The 21269-nt window shown below is 44.9% G+C and overlaps 1 protein-coding gene across 2 annotated transcripts; it reads left to right on the forward strand.

Annotated features, from left to right (window-relative positions):
• Positions 1-2306: 2306 nt before the first annotated feature.
• LOC115142379 (uncharacterized) lies at positions 2307-15701 on the forward strand. 2 transcript variants are annotated; one of them, XR_010458727.1, is made up of 19 exons: positions 2307-2795; positions 3736-3900; positions 4334-4452; positions 6283-6472; positions 6548-6660; positions 6756-8328; positions 8602-8726; positions 9018-9261; positions 9550-9674; positions 9779-9878; positions 10293-10415; positions 10653-10825; positions 11178-11275; positions 11507-11634; positions 11868-12048; positions 13169-13319; positions 13961-14101; positions 14284-14325; positions 14414-15701. XR_010458727.1 is itself a non-coding variant. In XM_065001452.1 (19 exons), the coding sequence occupies exons 1-17, from the start codon at positions 2336-2338 to the stop codon at positions 14036-14038; spliced, it is 4146 nt and encodes a 1381-aa protein (XP_064857524.1). In that variant the 5' UTR covers positions 2307-2335; the 3' UTR covers positions 14039-14040; positions 14284-14325; positions 14414-15701. The 2 variants fall into 2 exon arrangements, 1 of the variants encoding a protein (XP_064857524.1); XM_065001452.1 differs by having other exon boundaries at positions 13961-14040.
• The last annotated feature ends 5568 nt before the right edge of the window (positions 15702-21269 follow it).

Raw genomic sequence — 21269 nt, forward strand, 5'->3', positions numbered from 1 at the left:
CTGTATGGTTTTCGGCACCCTGAACCTACAGCTCCATACTTACCATACCCACGTGCCAAGAGAGAGGCTCACCGTCACCTCAGTCCACTGATTGGTGAGCAGCATATGTCAGACAGTGTTTCAATCTATTTTGTCCTCTAAACCGTGAGAATAGTGAATACACTTGTAACAGCTTTGAACTGTTTCTCCTTCTCAGGAAATGTGAGGTGACAACCCAAGACCATGCCTGGGAAGAAGTCTGTTGACGCCAGATGTTGAATTATGGAAATGTCAATAAAGATTAGATTTTTGAATGATTTCAAGTCTGTATGTAGGCAGCTATCTAGTAAGACCCAGATGCAGACCATGTCGAATAAACAATAGTTTAATGTTCCAACAGGGGCAGGCAAGAGACAGGTCAAGGCAGGCAGGGGTCAGAAAACCAGAGAGGGGCAACAGTACCGGACAGCAGGCAGGCTCAGGGTAATCCAGAGGGAGGCAAAGGTACAGATCGGCAGGCAGGCTCAGGCAGTGTGGTCAGGCAAGGGGGCTTGGAGTCAGGACAGGCTAGCGTCAAAACCAGGAGGGCAAGAAAAGAGAGACTGGAAAAAGCAGGCACTGAGACTCAAACCACTGGTTGACTTGAAAAAAAAAAAGACAAACTGGCAACAGACAAACAGAGAACACAGGTCTAAATACACAGGGGATAATGGGGAAATTGGGCGACATCTGGAGGGTGGTGGAGACAATCACAAAGACAAGTGAAACAGATCAGGATGTGACAGGCAGCAGCCTCTCTGTGCTAGTGATGGCTATTTAACAGTCTGATGGCTTTGAGGTAGAAGCTGTTTTTCAGTCTCTTTTTGGCCTGTGACATCGGGTGCTGTTGGTGTCCTGGAGGGCAGGTAGTTTGTCCCCGGTGATGCATTGTGCAGACCGCACCCCCCCTTTGGAGAGCCCTGCGGTTGTGGGCGGTGCAGTTGTGCAGTTAATTTATCTGAGGTCTGATCATGGAATTACGAACTCCACATGCGTCTACATTTAAATGTTTCTACCGTGTCCACGTTGTGGCGAGATTCCCCTTTCCCGCACTATATTGCATTCTGCAAATGATGGAACAGGCTAAATCTGATAACACAACAACTTGAGGGCTTTAGCCAACGACTGAAGCTAACTGGCCAGCTAACCTCTGTAACTAGCCAGCAAAGCTAAAGGGTTTGCAAACAGGTTAATATAACTACATTTTTTCTAAATAAGCTAGCTAGCATTTATGAATCCAGTGTAACGGATGTGAAACAGCTAGCTTAGTTAGCGGTGCGCGCTAAATAGCGTTTCAATCGGTGACGTCACTTGCTCTGAGACCTTGAAGTAGTAGTTCCCCTTGCTCTGCAAGGGCCGCGGCTTTTGTGGAGCGATGGGTAACGATGCTTCATGGGTGACTGTTGTTGATGTGTGCAGAGGGTCCCTGGTTCGCGCCCGGGTATGGGCGAGGGGACGGTCTAAAGTTATACTTTTACACCAGCAAACACGTTCCTCATACACTAGGAATGGGGTTGTTTCTCTCAGAACACTTGTGAGCGGAGTGTTGCTGACGTCACCCACTGTATGCGCTTTCGGTTGCCTGATTGCGTCCCGACCAATGACGTGCATAAACCCTGTATGACTGAAAGGAGGCGCCATATTGAAGATGTAAAATATATTTTAAAAAGATTTAGGAATCTATAGAAAGTAATTTATTAATGTCTACATTATTTTGACACGTTTATTCTATTACAGACACTTCAATACATACTTTTCAATTATATTATGTTAGCTAAACATTATTTGTATTTTTTATATATAAAACATTTTCTATTGTTTTTAGAGAGTACTAATGTTACTGTCCCCACTACAACAAAAAATACTTAAATAAATGTAATTTTGTCATTGAAATATTAAATTGAAATACTGTCGAATTCCATTCATTCCAATGGAGGACTGCTCCTACTAGGGAGTGCCAATGCATCCCTGACCCCTTGAACACAATGCGACTTTTGTGCGTCTAGACATGTCTTTTCAATGGATTCTTCAATCTCCAATGCGATTCTGATAGCAGAAGTCACATGTAAGGGTCAAGTGTAGACACAGCCTTAGCCTTGCATGTTTTTTCAAAAAGGACCGACAGCTTTTTGGAAATGTTGAGAAACTTGTTGGAAAGTGTTAGGAAAATTCCTTATCAACGTTTTGTTGTAATAAGGTTAATTGAGACGGAATAAGCCTTTTTCATAACGAGCTGCCATCTGATTGGTCCTCACTAATTAGGCCTAATTTATTTCCCTGCAGTTGATTTTACCTGCGCGTTGGCCTCTATGCGCATATGCGCAGAAGCATCAATCTAGCGATGTCTTCCGAACAGAAGAGAAACATAGTTGTGTTTTTATGTATAATAACTGTAGCTTTTTCTAACTTAATGTTCTGTGGTGCGTTGAGTGTAGAAAAGTTTGTTCTCAATGGTTTTAATGTGGATCATGAAAAGGCGTCAAATGCTGACAGAGAGCGGAGGATCAACACAAAACAAGACGCCAAGCACAAATCTGAGTACCTTGGCGGACTGGCCATTCTTCGGCGCAATCTTCGACCTACTGTTAATAATTCCAGCATTCAAGAACCGAGTGCAGAATCCATTGACGTGCCTGAGAACTCTATAAATAATTCGATTCGAACCAACATTGATCTAAAGTCAACTGATTTGCGGGCGCCTTTGATTGTGCGTAATGGTTTCAATGTCCAGAAAAGATCTCTGGATTACAATGCTGGACATCAGGCAGTCTTCAAAGGTGAATCTGTTTTCTATTATTAGATTCAAGTGTAGTAGTCGCATGTACCCTGTAATTACACCTGCAACCCTGTAATGTGAATCTTGAACTCTTGAGTTCCTACAATGCAGGTCAAAGTGAAATCAAAACAAATGTAATAATAAAGAATATAAATTAAATATATACATGATACTAACAATGGTAAATGTTCATTGGCAGAGTACATGTTTAAGGAGAGTGACAGGGGAGCAGGTAGGTGACTATTCAGCAGTCACATGGTCTGGGGGTAGAAGCTTTTGGTTGGTCTACCAGTTTTTACCATGATGCTCTTGTACTGCCCTTGTCTGAGTGATGGAAGCAGGGAGAACAGGCCTTTGCACAGGTGGCTGGGATCTCAGATGTATCACCTTGGCCTTCCTACGACACCTGGTGTTGTCGGTGTCCTGAAGGTCAGACAGTGTGCACCCAATGGTGTGTTCGACTTAGCGTAGCACCTTGCTGTACCAGGCTGTTACGCTGCCCGGCAGTATGCTCTCAATGGGGTTTCGGCATCCTGAGGTTGAAGAGTCGCTGTCGTGCCTTAACCGAGGTGTCTATGTGGTTTAACCATTTCACCTTCCCAAGAAACTTAAATATATATTTTTTACAGTCTCCACGGCGGTGCCCAGCCTGTTTCCTCCTGAAGTCCACAACCCGCTCCTTTGTTTTGCTGACGTTGACGGATCGGTTATTTACTTGGCACCATGCAGTCAGTGCCAACATCCTCCCTGTCGGCTGTTTCGATGTTTGTAGTCAGGCTTACTATTGTCGTGTCGTCAGCAAACTTGATGATGGAGTTGGAACTGCGTGAGGTCAAGCAGTCGTGGGTTAATATCACATATATTAGGACATCTTAACAGTAGTATATGCATTTTAAATTGGTGTTTGGCCATGGATAAAGATCTCTCCTTTTATCCAATAGGTTTTGAAGGCCACGGTTTTCAAGGGAAGGTCTATGGTCCATCAGCTAACCACAACCCCCACTCCAGTGAATGGCTGTCGATGAGGCCTCTGGTCCAGTGTAATGACAACCTCATGATGCTCACTGCATCTGGACGAGGATACACACATCTACTGGTGGATAGAGGTAAGTGTTGGAGACCCACGCAGTATTTCTAAAAGACCTTTACCTCAATGCGAAAGCATCAGTGACTTGCTATGGAATATAATTAAATGGGATCATTAGTTTAGTTGTCTGGGGCCAGGAGTGTATTTATTTAGCAGATTCTGTTGCAAAATGTTTTGCAACGGAAACTATTTACTCCAAACGGAATATTTTGCAATAAACTAGTTTCTATTGGACAAATTTAATGTAGGTCCCTCCCTGTTTTGTTCCCTTCCATTTGGTTCCTAGAGTAAACTAATTCTGTTATTCCTGGCAAGGTCATGTGGTCTGGAAGCTCCTGGCCCTTAAGTATTCATTATGGAACCATTTACTGTTTTTAAGAAGCAAACAGGTTTATTATAACTTATTCAGGTAGGTTCCTGAATATTGAATATGCCCCTGTTTATCGTTCCAGCGGGCGCCTCTCCCATCTCCCTGTTCCAGCTGCCGCCGTCCTGTGGCTACCATGTGAAGACTACCTGGAGAGAGATGGTGATGATGGCACCATACGATGGCTGCTACATCATGCAGGAGGTAGAATATTTTCCCTTGGTTGCTTAAAGCCAAGCCCCACACCCCCAAACAAAGGGTAACCCCCCACCCCCAATCATATCACAATCCACTTTCACCAGTTGACCAGTTGACTGTAGACTCAACTATACCTTTTTTATATAAAAATGTGCTAATGACGAGTTGTCATTAAATATGCACATATTTGTATATCGTGCAAATCCATTTCTGGACAACTTGAAGTCAGCCTAAAAATATACATTCTATCCAGAGCAGATTGTCCATTTTTCCAATGAAAATGTATGTAGAAATGATTTATTTTTTAATATCACCAATTTCTCTCTGGGTAAGCCTGGAGAATATACAGTGCATTTGGAAATTATTCAGACCCCTTGACTTTTCACATTTTGTTATGTACAGCCTTATTCTAAAATAGATTAAATGTAAGAAATTTCCTCATCAATCTACGCACAGTACCCCATAATGGCAAAGTGAAAACAGGTTTGGCAAATGTATTAAAAATATCTTATTAACATTGGTATTCAGACCTGATGCTATAAGACTTGAAATTGAGCTCAGGTGCATCCTGGTTCCATTGGTCATCCTTAAGATGTTTCTACAACTTAATTGGTGTCTACCTGTGCTGTAATCAATTCAATTGATTGGACATGATTTGGAAAGGCACACATCTGTCTATATAAGGTTGACAGTTAATGTCAGAGCAAAAACCAAACCAAACCAAAGGAATTGTCCGTAGAGCTCCGAGACAGGATTGTGTCAAGGCACAGATCTGGGGAAGGGTAACTGCGCAATCTGGGGGAGAAGGGGCCTTGGTCAGGGAGGTGACCCGATAGTCTCTCTGAAAAAGCTCCAGAGTTCCTCTGAAGATGGGAGAAACTTCCAGAAGGACAACCATCTCTGTAGCACTCCACCAATCAGGCCTTTATGGTAGAGTGACTAGATAGAAGCCACTCCTCAGTAAAAGGCACATTACAGCCGCTTGGAGTTTTCCAAAAGGCACCTAAAGGACTCAGACCATGAGAAGCAAGATTCTCTGGTTTGATGAAACCAAAGATTGAACTATTTTACCTGAATGCCAAGCGTCATGTCTGGAGGAAACCTGGGACCATCCCTACGGTGAAGCTGAGAAAAGTGAGTTGGCGTGTGGGTAGTCTGACTTTTGAGAAATGGCAGTTAGTCAGTACACTGACATTAGACTGCCAAATGCCTATTTAGACCAAATCACCATCTCTTCAAACTAAGTTACTAAATATAGTCCAGTTTGTAACACTCTATGAAATTGATTTTTAAATTGTGTAATTTTAAAAATTATTTTTTATTTATTTTTACCTTTATTTAACCAGGCAAGTCAGTTAAGAACAAATTCTTATTTTCAATGATGGCCTGTGGGTTAACTGCCTGTTCAGGGGCAGAACGACAGATTTGTACCTTGTCAGCTCGGGGGTTTGAACTCGCAACCTTCCGGTTACTAGTCCAACGCTCTAACCACTAGGCTACCCTGCCGCCCCAAGTGCTTAAAATGAATTAGAAGGCTGACTGTAGTTTGATAAACTGAAGAGAATTTTAAATGTATTTTTTACCTTCTGAAAATACTAATATTAATGAACCAAAATATCAACATCTCAAAATGAATACTGTAGGTAGCTGCAAAAATGTAATTTCAGCCTTGACGCTCTGTTCCTCTTAGAAACCTCCAGTCAGACTGCCTCCTGTCCATTCACTCTACAATCCACCCTGCTTTTGTTCATACTAGAACATGAGATTAATCACCGTCTGTGCTCTGTCTGTCTCTCCCCTCTCTTCTTCCCTCACTCTCTCCCTCCCCCCTATCAGCATGGTAGTTATGTCCTGCCCATGCTGTGGTGGGGCAGCCCTGTGAAGATCATCTGCCCAGTCCCCCACCCTGACCCCCGACCCCACCCTGTCCCCCCAAACGCTGTCCCCTCAGTACTCTGCTCCCACTTTGGCATGGCCATCCAGATACATGGAGGGGAGGAGGTCATACACACCCTACAGGTCATAGGTGAGTTGGCTTGTTCTGCTCATGTTCCCATTTGGATTATGACTGATTCATTCATTCTCTCTCTGTCCCTAACAGAGAAAGGCGAGTGGGTGCCGTTTGTGTCTGAAGAGTGTGCCTACCAAGTGGAATCCCACTCAGAAGACCTCATATTTTATGTTCCCTTTACAGCCCCATGTGTGACTATCGGAGTAAGTTGTAGGAAGTTGATACTCAATCATTCAGTTTAAGTTAGAGTCCACTCTAGCATTGAATTGAGCTTCTATATAAATGTTTCCTCTTCCAGAATGGAGTTCATCGACTGGTCCTATTGGACGGCCAGGACTTCATCCTCTCCTGCCCCTCACAACACCCTCCTCCATTTCCCTTTTATCCCTCTCCTCCATTTTCTCAACCCTTCTCTCCTGGTGACCCACAGCAGCAGATACCTGACCCTGTGACTTTTGCTCCCTCCACCAGCCCTCCCCTTACCTCTCTTCCCATCACCCCTTATACTCAACCCCCAGCCCAGGAACAGATGCCCCAACTTCCTGCGTTCCCCCACCACCTCCCTCATGGCATGTATCCCCAAATTCACCATTTCCCTTACGGTGGAGCTGGTTATCACCCTCTCCTCCACCCTGGTCTCGAACCATACCCTGGCTCCCATCATCTTCTCCCAGGGAGATACCCAGGCCAGCAGCCCTTCTTCCCCATTGGGCCTGGGAATCACCCCTACGGCTCTGGAGACCACCATGACTCCTTTTACCTCTCCCCGCCCCCTACCCACGATCCCATGCTCTACTATTATAATGAAATCGCCCCTGGTGTCCACCGTCCTTCTGTTGTCTATCCTACTCCTCTTATAGCTATCCGACCACCGCATCCCGCCGCTTATACCAAACCACCTCCTCCTTTCGCCGGTTATACCAAACCTCCTCCTCCTTTCGCCGGTTATACCAAACCTCCTCCTCCTTTCGCCGGTTATACCAAACCTCCTCCCGCCGGTTATACCAAACCTTCAACTAAATATTATACCGAACAACCTCCTCCACCTCTCGATACTGAACCTGTTCTTCCTATAATACCTACTGCCTTTGAACGTCGTTCTTACCCCATTGTTACCGGATCTCCTCCTCCCCCTTCTGGATCCAAACCTTCATCACCTGTATTCCAACCTCCAAAACCACCTGCAGATCCAAATGACCCATATGGGGTCCACATGACCAATCAGGCCCTGATTACTGAAGAGCCCATGTCTGCTACTGGGAGCCCCAATCCCGATCCCTATACCCAACCTCCTAAATGGCCTGTGGGTCCATACTATTACCCCTATGGTCCTTACTACCCACCTTCTGGTCCTCACCATTATCCCTTCATACCCATCTACTACCCTTCACCTACCCCAGGGCCTAGCCCAGTCAAAGCTAGTCCTCCCCAGACTCTCCCTTCAGGTCCTCAAGACCCTACAATTCCCACGGTCTACCCACCCCACCACTACCCTCAGCCAGTCACCTGCTCTCCCTCTGCCCATACCATCTGTAGCTATTACCCATATGCCGTGGATGTGCCACACCACCTATATCCTCTCTACCTGACGCCCAGCCCCCCTCTGACCACCCCAGCCCTTCCCTCCACAGGCGCAGCTCTGCCTGGTGCTACTCAACCACCCCAGACTTCACCAACCACCCCCTCACCCTCCTCCAGGACCATATCGTCCACTCCTACTCTCACTCCTTGGATGTCCATCCTCACCCCTACTCTCCCCCCTCAGCCCTCCCTCTCTCCTGGGCTCTCCCCTCGGCCCTCCCTCCACTGTCTAGCTGGGCAGATGATGGTGTCGCTGCCCTCTGCTCTCCTGGACTCCATCCAGGTCAAAGGTCAGAATGTCCCTCTGCTCGCCACATGGTCGGTGTTTGTGATATCCAGAAACACAATTGGCCTTCCCTTATTTGATGTACTAACTGCTGCATTGATTGCTTCATTGTGTATCTATAAAGGAATGGATTTTAGACCCGTCTTTCCTCCAATTGTGACGTGGGCTGCTGTTTAAATTGACCATACGACCCAATCGGGAAGAACACTGGCCCATGATTCACTTTTATTATATTAATGCTCACTGACTTGCATGTGAATTGCGTTGCTCTTTTCAGATCAGATGAATGGCTGGGTGTCTATCTCCAGTGCCCCGGCGGCTTGTAGATACATCCTACAGTTGAGTAAGGGTGGTGGAGTGATCCTCCATTCCCCTCTCCCTGCCTGCCACAGCCAGGCTATGGTGAGTCCCCCAGAACTTATATCTGGGTTGTGTTCATTACTGCACAGAGTAGAAAATGAAGCAAAGCGTTTCGCAACGGAAAATGTGTTCCTTATTGGACAGGTTCAGATAGTCCCTCCCTGTTTGTCAGTTTTCTTCCATTTGTTGCTTGGTGACTATAGCCCTGTTTTCATTTAGAAGTATTTGCTGTGAAAATGGACCTCAGTTTGCTATTTTGATGTGGCCCATTGAAGTGGGAGTTGTTGGTTTTGGCTGTTAAACCCAACGTTTCCTCCTTTTTTTCCCATCCAGGCCCTCAACCCACACCAGCTCTCCCTCCCCCTGAAGTTTTGGGACACAGTCCTGGGGCAATACAGATCTCTGGAGCTCCATTGCCCGTCAACTGTGACCCCATCACCCCACACCACTACCACCACCCTCCCACCGACGACCCACACCAGGCCTCCCACTCCCCCCAAGCCACACGTCTTCTGCTCTGCTCGCCACATGAGGGTGGAGCTTCCCTCAGGTCCCATATCTGGAGTTGTTGTCAAGGGTAAGTGTGTGTGTCTGTTGGGGGATGGTGTATGTTTCAGGTGCATATGGTTGTCATCATCCCTGCATGAGTTGAATTCTAACGTGGTTGAGAGGACCTAAGCTTTTTTTTTTTTCAGTTTATTGGGGTGAGGGGGGAAATGTGTTTGTTTGTGCACTACCATACGATGTTTCACCAGAACTGCAGTTTTGTCTTAAATGTAAATAATGGCTTTGTTAGACAAAATATGGGCATTTATTTTCAAAATGTCTTAGTGATTGTGCAATAATGGCTGCAAATCATTCTCAGACATCGAAGGGATTGAGATGAGCCTGATGGATGCCCCAGAGCATTGTGGGTATGTGGCAAGCAAGGGAAAGGATGGCATGATCACCCTGAACCTCCCCTTCAACTCTTGTCACATGACTGTCCAGGTGTGTTTTTATGTGCTGATCAAGGATCAGGTCCTCCCAGTCCGTGTAATCTCATTCATGATGGTCTAAAAGGCTAAACTGACTCCTATCTTTGTTCCTAACAGGGTAAAGAGCACAGCATAGATGTGATTTACTCCACGTTGAATGGACAAAAAGGGAAGGCCCAGTTGTCCTGTCCAGTTTCCATACCAGTTTCTCATCAAGGTAGAAATATAACAGGTTATCCTCGTTCTGATGATTGCTTTAATGGTGCGGCAGGGTAGCCTAGTGGTTAGAGCGTTGGACTAATAACCGGAAGGTTGCAAGTTCAAACCCCCGAGCTGACAAGGTACAAATCTGTCGTTCTGCCCCTGAACAGGCAGTTAACCCACTGTTCCTAGGCCGTCATTGAAAATAAGAATTTGTTCTTAACTGACTTGCCTAGTTAAATAAAGGTACAAAAATGGCTGAAATGTCTATCTTTTTAAAATTGCTTAATTTGTTTTTAATGGTGAGCGAGTGCCTTACCTGTCCTGTGTTGTCTGACTGGAAATAAAGGGATATGTAAGATGTTATATCCAGCTCATTCAGATTACTGGTCACTCCTGTCCATTGACATTTCCTGTGTATCCCCTGTAGAGTGTAACCTTCCCAGTGACCAGCGCCTCCCCTGCGGCCGCCGCGCTCTATCCCAGGCAGAGTGTCTCTCTCTGGGCTGCTGCTACAGCACCAAGCCCTCTGCCTGCTACTACTCCATGGATGGTAAGTATAACCCCAAATGAATCACAATTTGTATTTTCTTGATTCTTTTGTCCGCTCCTGACCTTCTCCAATGCAGGAAGAGGACACGAGGAATCAGGAAAATACCATTTAAGATTCACCCCTGCAATAAATCTTAATTGTCTGCTATATATAGGGTCCCAATATCAGTCAAAACCTTGGAATGCCACTCTAGATCCACCTTTAGCTAACCCAGAGTGTTTACATGTTCTTTCCCAGAATGCACATTGGACCGCCACTTTGTCTTTTTGGTGCCCGCCTCCCTCACGGACCCCCCTCTGAACCCTGCTTTGCTCACTGCCGCTGGCAACCCCACCTGCGCCCCTCAGAGGGTGACCCCAGACTACGCCCTGTTCAAGATCCCACTGGGCGGCTGCGGGGCCCACAGATACGTGAGTGGCCCTTAATTATCTTCTTGTACAGTTTTTGAGTTCATTTTTTAAAAAGTCGGCATTGATTAGTAATGGTTGGGACTCCATTAAGCCTCATGGGTTACTGAATGGGTGCACTTCATTAACATTGCTCTCCCAAATGTCTGAATCTGTGTTCTCTGGAGGGCACTGGGCTTAATGGAACATTCAGTCAAACTATCTTTTGGTATTTAATTAGTCTACAGTTGAAACAGTCCCAAAATGTTTTGCATGTCAGCAATCAAGTTTTCAACATCAATCTGTGTTTGTAATTGGACAAGTTCAGTTTGAAAACGTTTTCTCCCTACTGAACTGGACCCTATTGTTCCAACAGGAGGTTGGCCAAACGGTAGTCTACATGGTGGAGATCATCAACACGGTTCAGTCAATCACCCTCAACTATGGGACCATCACCAGAGACTCTCCTATCAGGTCAGTTATAAACCCCCACTGGGGTTCACAAGCTGTTAATTTCATATTTCACTGTTACTTGGAAAAGCAAAAACACATTCTGGTCAAACGAGAGAACAACAATAATAATTCAATGCATTATCTTATCGAGTGACGTATTCCATAGGAATGGAGTTTATGTTTTTCAGTGCAGGAATGTATGAAGTGTCTGAGTTGTGGCCTCCCTATCTGCTGTGTTCCTGTTGCTCCTAGGCTGCTGGTTGAGTGCCAGTACACTCCTGGCTCTGTGGTGAGTGTTGGCTTCCTGGTCAAGACCCCCTCCTTTGGCCCCTCCATTCAGGCCCAGGGTGTGTTGGGGGTCCAGCTCAGGATTGCCACAGGTACGCAGCTATAGTTGCTCACACATCTCACCCATTTAGCTGCTGTCGGTTTCTCCAACTCCACACTCCAAGTGGTAGTGGTCAGTCTTGCATGTCAACTTATAAAGATCACTTTTAGAGCATTTTAACAGTATGTCAATTTGCTTTGGATGTCAAGAAACTTTGTCAAGCACCTGGAAAGGATTAACATTATTATGTAACACATTAAAGTAACACCCTTTCCCCCACTCCAGATGAGCAGTACAGTAGCTTCTACCCCCAGTACCACCGGCCCCTGCAGATGCTCTTGGGTAAACCCTTACACCTTGAGGTGCGTCTGCTCAACCCCCCAGATGACAAAGTGGTCCTGCTGGTACACTACTGCGTGGCCTACCCCAGATCAGGACAGACTGTCTGGGTACTCCTCTATAATGGGTACGCTGCAGGGTTACCTTTGACCTTCTAGGCTCCTACATGTCTGTGTTCAACTACGATAGTGAGCTCAAAGTATTGGGACAGTGAAACTTTTTAATGTATTTTCAATGTTTTTTTTGGTTCTGTAATCCAGCATTTATGATTTGGAATGATACTATGAGGTTAATGTGCAGACTGTCAGATTTAATTTGAGGGTATTTTCATCCGTATCGGGTGAACCGTATAGAAATTACAGCACTTTTTTACATGTAATCCCCCCCCCCTTTTTTAGGGGACCAAAAGCATTAGGACAAATTCGCTTATGCGTGTTAAAGTAATCAAGAATTAAGTATTTTTTTCCCATATTCCTAGCACCCAATGATTACATTTAACTTGTTGGATCCATTTGCTGTTTGTTTTGGTTGAGATTATATTGTGCCCAATAGAAATGAATGATAAATAATGTACATGTCACTTTAATTGTAAATAATAATAGAATATTTCTTAACACTTCAACATTAATGTGGATGCTACCATGGTTATGGATATTCCTGAATGAATCGTAAGTGATAAAGTTAGACGCACAAATATCATACGCCCACGACATGCAAACTTCTTACCATTACAATAAGTGACTTCAAAATGACAAATGATTTACCATTCATTTCTATTGGGCACAAAATAATCTGAAACGCAACCAAAACAAACAGCAAATGCAACCAACAAGTTTGAAGTAACACGCTTCATGTAATCATTGGGTGCTAGGAACATGGGATGTAAATACTAAACTGTTGACTACTTTTAATACACAAGTGAATTCCCCCCTCCCCCCATTTTAGGAGACAATGTACAAAAAGTGCAGTAATTGATGAAAATACCCTAAAAGGGAAAGCTGACAGTCTTCACTGAAACCTCCAGTCATTTGACTTGTTTAATTTCAAAACTTGTCACTGTTTCAATACTTTTGTAGCTCACTAAATTTTGGGGTACAATTTAAAGTAATTCATTTTACATGATATTATTTAACATTTACAAACTGCACACGTCAGTGGGCAGACCATCACAGGGATGGAGGAAAAGGGAAGTATTTTCAGAGTTTTTCTTGTTGCGCTGAATAACCACATTCTCGCCTCCTGTGTAGATGTCCTAACCATCTGGACCCGGACTCTCAGAAGCCTCACCCATCTCCTCCACCCCCACCCTTCCACCAAGGCCAGACACGAAGGTTCACCATCTCCACCTTCCAGTTCCTCACCTCTGGACAGACCCAGACATTGGAGGACCATGAAGAGGTGAGGGCTGCCCCACTGCACTCGATCTTTTAACTTGGAGCCAATGGCAGTCTTAAGTTAAAGTAGCCATCTTCCCTGTTTTTCTTTCCTCCATTCTCCGTGATCTGGCAGTGCGTGACAGTTTCCCAGTCCACCTGGCTGTGCTTCTGCTCCAGTTTCAACTGTTCTGCCTTATTATTATTGGACCATGCTGGTCATTTATGAACATTTGAACATCTTGGCCATGTTCTGTTATAATCTCCACCCGGCACAGCCAGAAGAGGACTGGCCACCCCACATAGCCTGGTTCCTCTCTAGGTTTCTTCCTAGGTTTTGGCCTTTCTAGGGAGTTTTTCCTAGCCACCGTGCTTCTACACCTGCATTGCTTGCTCTTTGGGGTTTTAGGCTGGGTTTCTGTACAGCACTTTGAGATATCAGCTGATGTACGAAGGGCTATATAAATACATTTGATTTGATTTCCCACCATTCATTTAACCTATTTAGCCCTTTAATCGATCAATGGCCATGAACAACGGGAGTTTTGAGACCTATAGCCAAAGGCAAGAAGAGGCCAGTAACAGCAGCTCTGTCTGTAGATGTGGCTGACTTGCTTCTCATCTGACCCTCCCTTGTCCTCTATTCTCGCTCTCTCCTCCCCTCAGATCTACTTCATGTGTTCTACTGAAGTGTGTTCGCCGCTGGACGGCAGCCTGTGTGTAGAGGGATGCTTTGGCCAGTGACTGTAAGGAACCGCACAGACACAATGTTCAGTCACTATGGACACGGCAGAGCCCTGGTCAAACGTAGGGTACCATTTGGGATGCATCCATAACTCACATGTGATTTTTTTTTAAATAATTATTTAATTCCCAGAAATGGAGCAAAAGGCTGACGTGTGGTGCCACACAGCAAAAATATGGTTTTGTAATTAAGGCTACTTTAATTATTTAAGAGGACTAATGCATTTCCTGCCTCTGTTCCACAGATAAAAGATGGACAGAAAGCAATAGTCATGGAAGATTAACTGGTAGGATTTTCCCTTTGTCAGTGGAACAGATTCAACTTTACTAATACATTTCCATTCTAACTTCTTTCCTCTCTCTTTTCATCTCCAGGCCCAATGCTGCTCGTTCACCACTAATAAAACCCCTTAAAAGGAGACTGTGTTTCTTGCTCCCAGGCAGTCTAGTCTAGATGGCATGAAGCTGACTCCACCAGTGCTGTACTCAATTGTTTACGTTCACACTGACTCCGCCTATGGAGGTTCTAGACAACGGCCCCAATCAACATTCTGGATATCCAATGTTATTCCATACATTATAGCATTCAATGTGATTACTGTCTAAAATGGCTTTTGAATATAGGTTAGCAGACCTCTTCCATATTATACATACATACAGTCATTAATTCGCATGAAGATCATACGTTTTGACCACTGGGTGTCAGCCAAGCTCTAAACCAGGATCGAGAATGCCTCCTGAGGCTCTTGATTTGTAGTTGAGGGGTCTGAAGACCTTGAACTGGCTGTTGTGTAATAATAGGAGCGCAATCATGTTATAATCTCAATGGCACATTTATCTGAGTAATGTTGTCACCTTCGAAATGTTTATTTTATTCTACAGCACAGGTTAGTAGGCCTCTGGTCTATTTTAAAGGAGGAGCACGTGAATCATGCGTCATTCATATTCCGCTGGTTAAAGAAGTCTAGGTTCAAAATGCTGCGAAAATGAACATGGCCCTCACATGCCCCCCCATTTTAATTGTTTGTAAGCACTGCGGCACACTACGTTTTTTGTTGTTGTGGCTGCCATGCTAGTGTTTTTTTAGGGAGAGAACGGAAGATAGGAGGGCGCACGTCCAAGGGGAACGAGGGAGGGACCTACACGAGAGCACAGAGGGGGAGGGAAGATCATTTCCTTTCTGTAAGTGTACGCGCCGCAAGAATACACCGGGATAAGGACGAAAAAAAATATAGGGAAGACGGTAAAGGAAATACCGCAGCCCCGTTGTCTTTTGTTTTGGGAATTCATCTAACACAGAACGGAAGACTAACATGGGGAGATGGTTCATTAGGATTGACTTTCAATAACCCTCTCTCCATGCGAAAAAGTCTGGCGAGTAGACTGGAAAAGGCAATAGCAGTCAGGGAAGACATGTTTAGTGATTTTAGTCCTGCGCGTGAGGTAGGATGTTGATGTATTTTCATAAAATATTTCTGTCTCTCTGGCACAAATAAGGGGTCAACAGTGAATGGGCATATTATTCCAGGCACCGTATCATTAAGCAGTGTAGTTAATTACTTAGGTTAATAAAACGGTGAAATAGCCTAGGCCTTCTGCAGACTGAATATTGCTTTAACGTTACATGACTAACGTTAGTAGGCTAGGCCTAAACACAAGGCTATGAACCGATAAATTAACGTTAACTACTAATTTTGTATAGAATCTATTTGTAATCTGCATCGTATCAATGGCAGTAAGAGCAACACATTTTTAAAGAAACAAGTAATTCGTTATATCGAATTACTTGATCAGATTATACACATCTGATCATCTTTAATATCAAGGGTTTCATAACAGGGACAGACTATATACAACCCCAATCGGTTTCTTACAAACATAATTTTGACCACAGAAAAGATTTCGACAGAGGCCAAGGTTGAAAGGATAGGTGAAAATTCTAGCACTAGACAGGGAACATCAGGCGTTTTTAAATGTTAATGTCGACCGACGTAACACCAATCATGCTGCCTGTATCTCGGGCTATCATGGACCGGGATCGAGAGCTCCAGGACACAATGGCCGGGGTGCATCCCAACTCGACCGGGGCTTCTGGCGCAGCTGTCCGGGGAATGAAGCGAGGAGACCCAGCATCTGACGCGCAGACGTCGACAGCTCTTGTGGAATCGGCCGGGGCAGAGTGCAAGCGTCCCCGGATTGACGCATCTGGAGTAGTCGCAGAGGTCGGCCAGGTGAGAAGGAACCGAGAGAGGAGTGGGCATTTTAATTGCTCTGTTTTTCGAATTAATACACCCACTTGCATGCTTTACAGCCAAAACACAAAGCAAAGCACTGTTCTAGATAACTTTGATCTCAAACTGGTGTTTTCATGCCAGATAGGCTGATAATAGCCTAATTATTCGCTACCGTAGACATTAAAACCACACATGGAACAGGAAACACCATATTAACCCAAACTATTTAATATAGCACTCGAATGAGGTCGCTAGGCTAATTATCTTCCGACCATTTTCATCTATTTATTGGTGTGATTAATTAGCGTGTCGCCAGAGACCGCGAGAGATCGGTGTACGAGTTGACCCACACAATAGCCTAGTAGTAGTTTACAGTCCCCTATCTGCATTTTAGCTCTCTGCGGACTCGGCAAGCAATATATAGCCTATTAATATCGATGACTACGGAGGCTGCTACAATGTTGCCATGTCTTTTGAAGTGTACACAAAACGGACATTTTCCTGAAACGATACAATGCTTCAGAGGTCCTTTGTTATTGTAGTGTAGGCCTATTCAACAACATGCTTACTTAGTTATGCAGGCTATGCTCTTTCTCCAGCGGTTACATTATTATACTCCGTCGAAAGCAGCGGCATTTGGCCTCTATCACTGAGAAAAGCATGTTTTCAAATAGCAGGAATGTAAACAAAAGTAACCTTTGTTATGCTAAAACAGTCATACTTCGTCTGGCGTCTTGGTGTTAATAGTATTTGGTTTATAATGGGAGTGAAATGTTTGCGTGTGTGATTTTTGGGGGGTTGGGGTGGGGGACCTTAAACAAAGACGTCCCATTCTATGACTGGGATACAATCACTGCCTGTTGTGTATTTAGTCCTTTAGTCCTACTGTAACAAGTCAAACCCACATGCTTTAGTCTATTGCACTTGGCGGTGACATTTACCACTTAATGATGGAACTGCCAGTATCATCACAGCAGATTTATTTAAATCAAATTGACCCGGCTACCCAGTAATTTTCAGTGCTGTCAAATGCCCACATTTTCCACATCTCTAGAGAAATACATAGGCAGGATGTCACGTGATGCACTAAATGTATCATGTTGCATTAAGTTGCAGTGGGAAGTTAACCGATCCATCCAAAGGTAAAATGCCCTTCTCTCTGCCATTTGTAAGTAGCGGTAATGGAGGGGAATTGACGAGTGCTGCCCTCGTGTAATAGTGGGGGAGACTGTCTTCAGAGGTAGTCCACCACGATACTCTCCTGCAAGGGTGCTGAAAGACAATCTTATAATGTCTAATTCACTTAAAACAGACAGTATGTGTCTGCGTTTGTGTGGGAGGGAGAGGTATGGCTGGATGGATCAATGGTCACTTGGCTCCTAAAAAGGTATTGAACGTCTTTGGGTTGGTCTAAGACCCCCACCTCCTCCCTGGTAGATCTCTCCTCCCTCGTAGATCTCCTCCACCCTTCCCTGGTAGTAGGGAGCAGATTTGCCCTATCACCAGCAGTAAAGAGGCTTTTTCCGCTAGGCTAACGGGATCACCGCTCATTCAGGAGGGGGCATTAGAACCACACTGATCCCTATCTACAGGGGGAGGATTAATCACACACACACACACACACACACTGCATAATGCAGGCGGTAGAGCTTGGTATCATATTTTGGCTACAAAAGCTGGTGATGTACATTTATCGACATTGCTTTAAATTCCTATTGTCTATTGTAATCAATAGGCTTCCACACTATTATCATACAGCTGTATTATCATACATTATCATTCATTGTTACGACATTAGATTGAGTACTGTTAATCATTTTCCACTTAGTGAATACGTGGTACCGGTGCTGTGTTCTTATTCCCCTGACCTGATGCCTCCATTAATATTTCAGCTGAAAGTAGGTTAAGAGATATTAAACGCTCCTTCCTTAAACGAGAGTGGCGCTAAGCTTTCCAAGAAATGACTTCATAAATGCACGATTGCATTTCTCCAAATCAAACTTCTTTCCCCGGCCTCACCCCCTCCCGGCCTCTCCCCCATGGGCATTTTTCACCTTCCCGGCCTCACCCCTTCCCGGCCTCTCCCCCATGGGCATCTTTCCCCTTCCCGGCCTCTCCCCCATGGGCATCTTTCCCCTTCCCGGCCTCTCCCCCATGGGTATCTTTCCCCTTCCTGGCCTCATCCCCCTCCCGTCCTCATCCCCTTCCCGGCCTCATCCCCTTCCCCCTTCCCCCCCGGCCTCATCCCCCTTCCCGGCCTCTCCCCCATGGGTAGGATGAATCATGGAAAGTGTTGTGTTATTATGTGAGGTTATTCCTTTTTAAGTAGTCCAGTAACTGGACACGTCTCACTCATCTCATTCTCCTTCTCTCAACATTTCCGCCGTCTTTCTTTCTCTCCCTCTCTCATTGTCTTTCCCTCTACTGAGTGTTATCACAGAATGTTTGGCACGCTGCTTGTCACACCACGTCATGACCTCTGACCTCTGGTTAATGCCAGTAGAATGGGATGTGGTGGTAATGGTGATAAGCCATCCCTTTCCACCATCACACAACAGAGGACCATCAGCCATTGCACACTTTGTTCATAGACACTATTGTAGTTGATGTGCGGGTCTCAAATGTGACCTTTACTTCCTTACATAGTGCTCTACTTTTGACTATTGGTAACTATTCCCTAATAGGGAGTAGTGTGCTTGTGCTGTTTTACACATTAATGTCACGAAAGTCCTTATCATTAATCTCATCTAGTTCAGTCATAACAATAAAAGCTCTAACCTGAATGGGTTTATCCGAATCGTACACTTATGAAGCTGCCATTTCATATTCTTACCCTGCAGCTGCATAGCTCTTTGAAAACCTCCTTCATATTTCACGCTGGCTGTGATCCAAAATGCAGGGGTTAGAATAAGAACCGCAAATCGAGATTTTGGAGATGTCGGATCCAATTTGATTCCGTATGCAGAGCTCCCTGCGTCTGTCACGCAGCGTACGACCCGGGTCCCTAACCTAATAGGGACCCGCCTGGGGTGACACCGGCCAGGATGAATGACTGGACTACAACATTAATGTAGGTGGAGGAGCACAGAGCAGCAGACCCGGGTTTAAAGATATTTGACATCTTTCAAATGCTTTGTGCCTTTGCTCTAGTCAAGCCCGGAGAGCCAGATGGGCCAGGTTGACACATTTGGGGGTATTCAATTGGTCCATTAAAATCAGGCAAGCTCAATCAAGCAGAGATTAAATGGTTTGGAAATTGGAATGATTTTGAATAGTGTTTGAACCCAGGTCAGCAGATTAGTGAGCAGCAGCACTCGGATGTACTTTTATTTCAGTCCGCCCGACCGAAATAGAATGAAACGTCAGCAAGAAAAATGTTCTCCTCTCCTGCTCTGAGTTTGAGAATATTTATTTAGTTTTGGTCCAATTTCTCTCCGAGAGGATGATGACTGTCTCCTCCACCAGGTTCACTGACTCAACCCCAAGTTGTTTATTTTGGGTTCTGTGTAGCAGGGGTTCATTTGTTATCTGTGCATAACAGGTCGACATTGTCTTGATAAATCTGATTCTAGATCAGTTTTCCTGCCCCAGTTCTAGCATCAACCATCAGCAGGAACAGTTCAAACTGATCCAAGAGCTGCACGTACAGGCAACATCCAGTTAAAGCCCCTCTAAAAGCATAGGACTTTAAGTGTAGGTATTCTGTGTCAAGCCACAAGAATGGGAAGTATAGAGTGCTGGAATACACTATTGGATCCTCTGGCTGGCTGTGAGGCTTAGAATGTAAGGGCTCTGTGGTTGAAATGGAGTCACATCCTCTTTGAGTGCCTCATGCCTTCTTGGCCCTCATGTTCTTTGGGAAAAATTGAATACAATTTGATGTGGTTTCAACTTGGAGTCGACTCCATAAAAAAGTGATCCTGTATCAAATGATGAGTGAATAACCAGGTGGCCTGTGAAAATAAAGAATCACCACTACACACACACAACCTGTTTTTGGGAGGGCACTGGGTCCATGTGTACAAGGGATTACCACAATCCTGTGAACTGGTGATGTGAGTGAGAAACTTGGACCATTGGAAGTAACTGAACTCCTGTTCACGTTGACACACACACACCATGCCCTTCTCAACCCATACCTCTGTTTTGGGGCCTTTTTCACCCCCCCCCCCCCCGGAGTCCCCCTCTCCCCTCCCTCCTTTCACCATCTGTTGACTTCAAGACATCTTGTTACTTTCTCCTGATTGCTCTCTCCCTCTCACACTCTTTCCCTCCTTCAGTTTGTCCTCTGCTTTTATTCAGCTTCTCCTCTAAACAGAAATAGCCCATTAATTTGTCCATTTGACAAAGACAGAAGGCATAAGTAGAATTTACATACTTGGATGGTTTCTTAAAAGGCTGCAGATGCTGGATGGAGTCACTCTAGTAGATTAGCTGTAATGGTTGGGGTAGCACAAATGGTGGGTGTGTGTATTTCTGAGAGTATTTTGGGTCGTTGTGTGCGTTTAGATTATAGCAAAGCTGTTATCCAGAGAGCATGTGTGTGCGTGTCTGAATGTGAGCGAGAGTGTGCACATATATTTTTGTGTATTAGTGTTTGTCTGAGTGGACATGTTCCGTTCAGACAGCTCTCCTTTTCCCTCCCTCTACTCCCCTCTTCCCTCCTTCTCTACTCTCTCCTCTTTCCTCCCCCTCTTCCCTCCTTAAGGAAATTAAGCGCATGACTCTGCTTATGTATGACTTACTGTCTTTGTTCTTGGTAGCATCCCAAATGGCACTCTATATAGTGCACTGCTCTGACCAGGGCCATAGGCACTTTGTAGGGAATAGGGTGCTATTTGGGACGGAGTCATCTCCTTTGGACTTTTTTTTTTTAAACCCTATTCCTATTTCACTCTATTCGTCTAGCCCGGGTTCCTCCCTCACTTTCTACTCCTCCCTCCTTTTCATCCCTTCATTCTCCTCGAACACCCTCCTTTTTTTGAGCAATTCCAGAA

The sequence above is a fragment of the Oncorhynchus nerka genome, linkage group LG15 (genome assembly GCF_034236695.1).
Source record: "Oncorhynchus nerka isolate Pitt River linkage group LG15, Oner_Uvic_2.0, whole genome shotgun sequence".
Taxonomy (NCBI): domain Eukaryota; kingdom Metazoa; phylum Chordata; class Actinopteri; order Salmoniformes; family Salmonidae; genus Oncorhynchus; species Oncorhynchus nerka.

Bases quoted from the DNA above. Each gene is read 5' to 3' on its own strand.
- LOC115142379 (XM_065001452.1), top strand. From the start codon at position 2,336: ATGCGCAGAAGCATCAATCTAGCGATGTCTTCCGAACAGAAGAGAAAC. The intron at 9,879-10,292 runs GTAGAAATATAA...TATCCCCTGTAG, and splicing joins CATACCAGTTTCTCATCAAG to AGTGTAACCTTCCCAGTGAC. The intron at 11,276-11,506 runs GTCAGTTATAAA...TGTTGCTCCTAG, and splicing joins ACCAGAGACTCTCCTATCAG to GCTGCTGGTTGAGTGCCAGT.